General features: G+C 42.5%; 1 protein-coding gene across 2 annotated transcripts; it reads right to left on the minus strand.

Moving 5' to 3' along the window:
* Positions 1-1,565: 1,565 nt before the first annotated feature.
* Positions 1,566-7,076, minus strand: LOC129868520 (myelin proteolipid protein-like). Of its 2 annotated transcripts, none has more exons than XM_055942584.1 (7): positions 6,936-7,076; positions 4,429-4,615; positions 4,037-4,193; positions 3,524-3,701; positions 3,340-3,413; positions 3,106-3,171; positions 1,566-2,586 (listed from the first exon to the last, which is right to left on the minus strand). In XM_055942584.1, the coding sequence occupies exons 1-7, from the start codon at positions 6,937-6,939 to the stop codon at positions 2,512-2,514; spliced, it is 741 nt and encodes a 246-aa protein (XP_055798559.1). In that variant the 5' UTR covers positions 6,940-7,076; the 3' UTR covers positions 1,566-2,511. The 2 variants fall into 2 exon arrangements, with proteins under 2 accessions (XP_055798559.1, XP_055798558.1); XM_055942583.1 differs by lacking the exon at positions 6,936-7,076 and adding an exon at positions 5,009-5,313.
* Positions 7,077-7,774: the final 698 nt, after the last annotated feature.

Consider the following 7,774-nt stretch of genomic DNA (forward strand, 5'->3'; position numbering starts at 1 on the left):
CTAAAATTAATATCCAACTAGTCAGTGACAACTGTGTGGAGTTTGTGACAGCAACGATGTAAGCTATTTACAGTATTGTAGACACTATGTCCTGGAATTTCTTCTGATCTTCCATGTAGAAGAACCCTTTACCTTTTAACTACTCTTGTGTAGCTTATGAGCAATACATGTTACATGTGCGTGTGCGTAGCTCAAAACATTGACTCTACAGAAGTTTTTTTTAAATCCCTTCAGGATCCACCCTTGTCTCACAAACACCGCTCTAGCACGGTTCCCATTAATCTCAAAGACCAAGAAATAGAAGACATAGACGAATCCAATAGTACAACTCAGAAGCCTGTAGCTCAAACACACAATGTTTAAAAGGGGTTAGAAGTCGGAAATCAAGCCAGCTTGATAGTGGGACTCATTGGGTTAAGTTATTTGATACGTACATACATTTGTAATTTTTATTTAACTAAGCAAGTCAGTTAAGAACAAATTCTTATTTACAATGACGGCCTACCCCGGCCAAACCCTAACGACACTGCCAATTGTGTACCGCCATATGGGACTCCTAATCATGGCCGGTTGTGACATAGCCTGGAATCAAACCAGGGTCTGTAGTGACGCCTCTAGCACTAAGATGCAGTGCCTTAGACCGCTGTGCCACTCGGGAGCCTAAGTGTATACATACATATACTCGCTCTCTCTTTCTCGAGCGGAACATTTCCTTTTTCCAGTGCGGGGTGTGCAGTAAGGCCTTGGGGGACGTGATGACTGCCAGGTTTCTGCATGGGAGAGTGATCCACTGTGATGGCTGCTTTACTAAAACCATGTAGGCCCCAGGACTTCTCATCACCTTGGAACAGAGGGCACAACAGTGTCACCCCTGGAACATGGTCACCAAAACAACCATTCTGACAGATTACTTGCTAACTTTATGTTTAAAGGTTTTTTGTATGCGTTATATTTCCAAAGTTATCGTCAGTTCTTGTTTTCTTTGCTGACACTGAATCTATTCAAGTCTTGAGACATGGATTGTTTATGTGTGCCATTCAGAAGGTGAATGGGCAAGACAAAAGATGGAAGTGCCTTTGAGCAAGGTATGGTAAGTGCCAGGCACACCGGTTTGAGTGTGTCAAGAACTGCAATGCTGTTGAGTTTTTCACGCTCAATAGTTTCCCATGTGTATCAAGAATGGTACACCACCCAGAGGAAATCCAGGCAACTTGACACAACTGTGGGAAGCATTGGAGTCAACTTGTGCCATCATCCCTGTGGAATGCTTGACACCTTGTAGTCCGTGCCCCAACGAAATGAGGCTGTTCTGAGGGCAACTTCATATTAGGAAGGTGTTCCTAATGTTTTGAATACTCATTGTATATCTGTAATAACAAAAACATATGTAAATAGTTTATGACCGTTTCCATCATTTATGTCAACATATTTGAACTGTAAATAAAATATGAATAACATTTTACCCCTCTTATTGATGTGCATTATATTACCCAAATGGACAACCTCACTGGAAGTTTTGTTTTACAATGACAATGAAATGAAGCACAATATTTTAATACCTTGGGTTTAAAATGGCTTTGATTAAGTTTAATTGCTCAATTCAAAATCAACACAGCAACCCTATGGTTTAAAAGCAGAGAGCATTAATACATGTGGAGAATGAAAACTAGGTATCTTAGAACTTTAGCACCTCCATAGAATTGGGTTTCCTTTCACCCTCCACACGGTAATCATTTAAAAGGACAAACAATAGATACTTATACATCAAGAGTGAGTGCAAAAAAGATGCCATAAGTCCTTTGACACACTTAGACAAGAGAGACTCTCACATTTCACTTGAATGTACAGCACTTTGGCACATTCAGCTGTTTGCTTTGGTTACAGTAACGGACAGCTCATTTACATACACAATCTAAAGCAAAAGCAGCTAGATCATGTTCACAATCTATATAGATATCAGTAAGCGAGGGGACTGGGGTGTAATTCTTAGTTCTGATAAGCATGGTGAGCAGTCATCCCTTTCAGTCACTCAGATTTAGAGGACTGAATGGTGTCCACATAACACAATCTGACAATCATGTCAGGGACACTTTATAAAAGCAAAAAAAGTATAATTGCAAACCAAAACCAGAGACGCTACATCCAATGTAAAAAAAAATTAGCAACAGATATCAGAGAGTCATCTTCCTGGACTGAGAAACGAGGGGATAAGACTGGTGAGCAGGAGGATGGGAGGGGCTCGAAGTTATGAGGACCAGGGGGATGGGCTTGAAGTTATGATGACCAGGAGTTCTATTCATCTCTTAGACTGTTGTTGAAGTGATAAATCAGATGGTCAAGATGAACCATGTGTCAGTTAGCAGAGCCCTCCAGGGAAGCAGCCAGCAGTAGGTAGGGGATCCAGGCTGCAGGCGTGTCTGAGGGGATGGATGAATGTTCAGTAGTGTGATGTGTAACGGCTCTCCTCAGGCCCAGTCTATGGGCGGATGGAGACGTGACAGGGCACCGTTTTTAACAGCGTAGCCCTTTTCTGCCCAGGAACCGCAGCACTGCATAGTTATAGGTGGAAGCTACCACATACAGAAACTAAAGAGAGAAAAAGATGGAGAGAGAGAAGGAGAGCGGGACAAAAGAGAAAGGAGTTTTAAAACATTTTAAAAAAGGTTTTCACAAAAGTGCAGCTGCATTCAGACGACATATCAATTATTCAGTAGCCTATAGGGCATCACAAGATGATCTCTTTGTTTGTGCACACATTTATCACTCGCTTAGGTGCCCCTACAGTAGGCCTTTAGAATACTCTAAGTCAGTTCTCTAGGGATTGGTTCGCTTTTCTATTACGACCTAGCTGGTCTTGTCAGCTTAATCATTGTTGAAAATCAATAAATATTTACTGTACTGATGGACAGTATGATAAGATTGTTCTATTTCTCTGAATTAAATTTTTCTCTGCCAAAGAGACTTAAAATGAACCCCCATACCTTTCTGGTGGTATGTCTAAAACTAACCCAGTTGGAGCTGCAAAATCAAGTCATACTCTGAACCTAAACAAAGACGATGACAAACCCCATAGACTCATCAGTCTGGGTGGACATTCTTACTCACCAGAGCCAAGAGAGCAATCCCTGCACCAACAAAGGCAGCGATGTACAGGTCATAGGTGACAAAGAACTGCAAAAAGAAAAAAAGGTTTCTTAAATAGCGCATGCATTGTACATTGATTTGCTATTCAGAATAATAATTTAGCTGTGTATTTTGTGGGTTTATGAAAGGTTACATAACCCAGAAACACACTAATTCTTTCAAAGTAGTTTTAAGACAACGCGAACAGCAACTCACCTCTTTTGTTTTGCAAATGGATGCCAAGGTCATTCCACAAGCTTTCCCTGGCATTGCATTCCAAGGCAGCAGACCTAACGAGAAGCTTGTCTCATTAATGTGAAATTAAATACTGTACATTTTAAATGTAAAAAATAAATAAAAAAGACTAACAATCATAAGCTCAATCATAAGCTAAACGTACCATACTGCCGAGCATCCATGCAGACCCAGCCGTGCTGGTTGATGCTGGGTGTCGTCTCAGCCAGGATGTTGATGGTGTGGCAGGTCTGTGCCATATTAAAGAAGAAGAAGACGGGTATGGCTGTGAAGGCAAACACCGCCAGCCAGATCACTGCCAGGACGTATGTCACAATGATGAACTGTGGAGCAGCAAGCAGAGCAGGTCACAGGAAGTTATTGGTCAAACTCCAGGGGGGATACAGGATGTGACACAACATGTCCTATAAGGCTTCATTACTGCAGCCATACAACACTATAGAGGGTAAATACTCTAACATGAGCCTAATATCTCTGAAGCAATACAACAGGGATTCATGGATAATTAACTTATGGATAATTATCTATAAATTGTTTATGGATTGTTTCTCAACCAGTGGGTAGATTACAAGCTAGAGTAGGCTATAGTGTCAATATTATTTTAGCAACCTAAGAAGGAGGTGATGTCATTCCCTCTCCCCCCTTCCTCCCTCCTCACCGTCAGACTAAGGCAGCGGCCACATCTGGTGCTCCGGAACTCTCCGAAGGTCTGCTTGACGGCGCTGGTGGTGTAGAATCCCTCGGCCAGCAGCAGGATGCAGTAGAGGAAGAAGAAAGAGGCCAGGCCATAGATCACGTACTGGAAGTACTTGATACTGGGAGACAAGGACAGATCATAATAAGGAAAAGTCAGAGATTCCATGGTGACAAAAGGTGCTGTTGAGAGGTGTTTTCTCTTAACCTATCTAAAGGAAGGGTTACCAATACTACTACTACTTCTGCAAGAGCCTTTACATTTCTGTTGCTTGATTTGCACAACCTATCTATAAATACAAACAATTAAATTAGATTATTGCACTTAAAACAGAATAGTTTTAAAGAGTCACTCACAACGAGGCCAGGATAACATAGTCTTGTATGTTACGAGCGAAGTAAGTCTCGACGAGCACCTCGGTGTTGGCCAGTGCCTCGTGCCCACAGCCACAGAACAGTGCCATGCCGGTGAAGCAGAGCAGAGTGGCAACCAGGGAGGGGTAGGGCACTGCCCCCAGGCATCGGATACAGCAATCATAACAACCTGGTGAGGGGGCACAATACATCAACGCACTGGCGGCACACACCAACACACAGCACATCTACGACACAGTCCAGACATCTCTCAGTCACCCTGCTCGGGGAGCTGTTAAACAGAAAGACTCCACTGCTTCTGCCAAAAATCCAACAACAGCCACCATCAACTTCCATCAACAGGCATGAAAGCAATAGAAGAATTACAGCGAAAATCAACAGCGAAACCAAGTGCAGTGTATCCAATTAAACAATGTTAAAGTGTCTATACAAAACCAGCCACCACTGACTTCACAGCATTCTCATACACTTCCTCCAATGTAAGCTGTGCTGGGGAAGCAGATAACAAACATCCAGACTGTTAATGGCTGTATTGGTATAGGAATCAGAGAAAGAGATGCACCTAGGGCTTTGCAAAGCCAAGGCTGTCTGACCGGAAACATCTGTTCCTTTCGATCTTGTGCTCCTCAACAACAAGCAAAGAGTTTATGAACCGGTGATGCTAAAGGCGCAGCTGCAGGATATTTTAACCAAAAAACTGCTCTGTCTGCAATGGTTTCATCCGTGTGTAAAAGCTCCTCAGCTCCAGCCAACGCCTCACACCTCAGCCCCTCTACTCTCCAGAGTTCATCCCTCTTTCACCACCAACTGCCATCCACCACAGGCGTCACCAGGAGAGGAGGGAGGGGAGAGAGAGGAGAGAGAGGAGAGAAAGGAGAGGGCACTGAAGGATGGGTTCCAGGGGCCTTGAGAGAGAGCCTGTCTTTGTGGCAGGAGACACAATGCCTTTTGTCTTAGCTAGGAGTGGAGGAGAACAAAGGCCAGTGATGTCAAACAAACAAAGACCACACTAGCACCACCACACACACACCAACAATCTAATAAACAAGCCATGAGCATCTGGGTGGGTGGGGCGGGGGTCAGGGGGGTTTCTCCACCACCAGGATTCTCACAGTATCACTGGCAATGTCAGTACTATGCGCCCAGGCCAGCCTCCGGCTACAGCTGGCTGGGACTGGTACCATGGCGCTGAATGAGTTTCTATGTCAGCAGGGGGTGGGGACCGCAGTTCAAGTGTTCAAGGGTAGGAGGAAGCACAATAAATGGGAGCTGGAACTGAAATATCTTCACAACAACAACAATGTTGCTCATTAAAGTTGTATGATCTATAAACCCCATTCGGGAAGGGCAAACAGTGTCATTATCATACATAATAAATGATTGAGCTGCGGCAAATGTTCCACGCAGACTAAACATTCCTGTAATCTTAAGGTTTGTGTGATTTTAGTGGGTAGGAATGAACAGAGGATATAAATTAAACAAACCGTCATTTAGATAAAAACAGCAACAGCTTGGAGGTTGTTTGAGTCTCTGGAAACTATATAGGCTACAGACACCCCCTCTTCAGCTGTGCTCTGAAACGCCAGTTAGAATGACAAATGTGCCATGATAACCCATGAATAAAATCACAGCACAGATATTACCGGAATGCATTGAAGGATCATACCAAACCAAGTCTTTACGGAATACTAAATCTGAATTAACTTTTGTGCAGAGAAAGTATTTTTTTTGACGGATAGTAGTGATGGCAGAATAGCCGGCTTAAACTTGGCTCCAGGGTCAGATGGAAGGCGTGTAACAAAGGATTTCATGCAAATTTGCTAATTATGCCCTGCACAGTGTGGGAGTGTGAGAACCTTTGACACGATCGACCTTGCATGACCTCTGTGCTGCCTATGCTGGTCATCTGTCTATCTGAACCCTAATTAGTTCAAGCCACCTTTCAGGAAATGTTTCACAGATATAAGCTGTGTGAGAGAGGTGGTTTGATTAACATTTGAACATAATTGATATGATTATATTGAATTTATTTGAATAACATGTTTTATGTTCAAGAAATGTCAATTAAAATGAAGAGTAACGAGTATCAATACGCTTAGCTGATCAAAACGTTCAAAACTGACTGTTTAGTCTACAATACTAGTAATAAAACATATGTATTCCTTTATCTATGTGTTACCTGGAATCAAATTCTATCAATCCTGCCTACGATTCCAATGTTGCGATATTACCAATGTTGTGTTATAATATGAATAACTCATGAGGTACCCACAAGTGGACATCATAATATTATCAGACAATCATATAATACAACCAACTTGCAACCAGTAATTATCACAATATTAATGAAGGCTTCATATTATTCTCCAGTGAAGGAACACAAAACTTCTCAGAAAAATTATATTTCAAAAGTAGATTAATCATATTCCACAGACTAACTTTTAAGATATTAATAGAAAATATGAAAGACTCATTAGATGACCACTTACCCATGTTCAGAGAGAAGTATGGGGTTATTGAGGTTTAGCTTGGCGGCTTTGTGACTGTGATATGAGAAGTTATTCCCCACCACTCCTAGATGAATCTGACTTGCGCTTTTGTCTAACCAACAATAGACAGACCACCAGCTCACAGAGACAGATCTTAAAGACACAAAGTCCCTTTTCAGCCACCGACCATCACTAATACAGCCCTGGGTTCAACATTAGGGACAGTGCAGGGGTCAAAGGCCCTAATGAGTTTACACTTGCATTTCAATCACTCTCATGCATACCAAGTTCACACAAAACACAAAGACTCTCTGAGCAATTGTATTAGTATAATATATAATTTCCCAATGTTTTTGAGCTTACAATATAGCTCAGTATTTGAATTATTTTATACAGTCATTATTGCTCATTTTATCAGGGGTGTCAATAATTTCAGACCCCACTGTAAGCGTGATCATCATGTGTGCTGGATGCCTGTTGGAAACGTATTCAGTTTGTGGGCCGCTGCATGGCCAGTTCATTCTTTCTCATTGGCCAGGCTATTCATGGTCTGCATAGTACCTGTGCTGCCTGTCTGAGGCACGTAAAGGACGCTATATGGTCAGTTAAAGCAGATGCTGGCTGGTGGGTGTGTTTGACTCTTCAGAAAACATAGAGATATGAAGAATATACAGACAAAGGAGCAAAACAAAAAGCAGGCCGTGGACATGCCACTGGACTGACATTGAGGAAGTAGACTAACAAGGGGACATTGAGGGCTGGGTCCAGCTGCTGCTCTCCCTTCATCACTGACCCAGTTGATGTCAAAGCACACTCCTTACAATGTTCCCAGTGTGCAG

This window comes from Salvelinus fontinalis, chromosome 13 (genome assembly GCF_029448725.1).
Source record: "Salvelinus fontinalis isolate EN_2023a chromosome 13, ASM2944872v1, whole genome shotgun sequence".
Lineage (NCBI taxonomy): Eukaryota > Metazoa > Chordata > Actinopteri > Salmoniformes > Salmonidae > Salvelinus > Salvelinus fontinalis.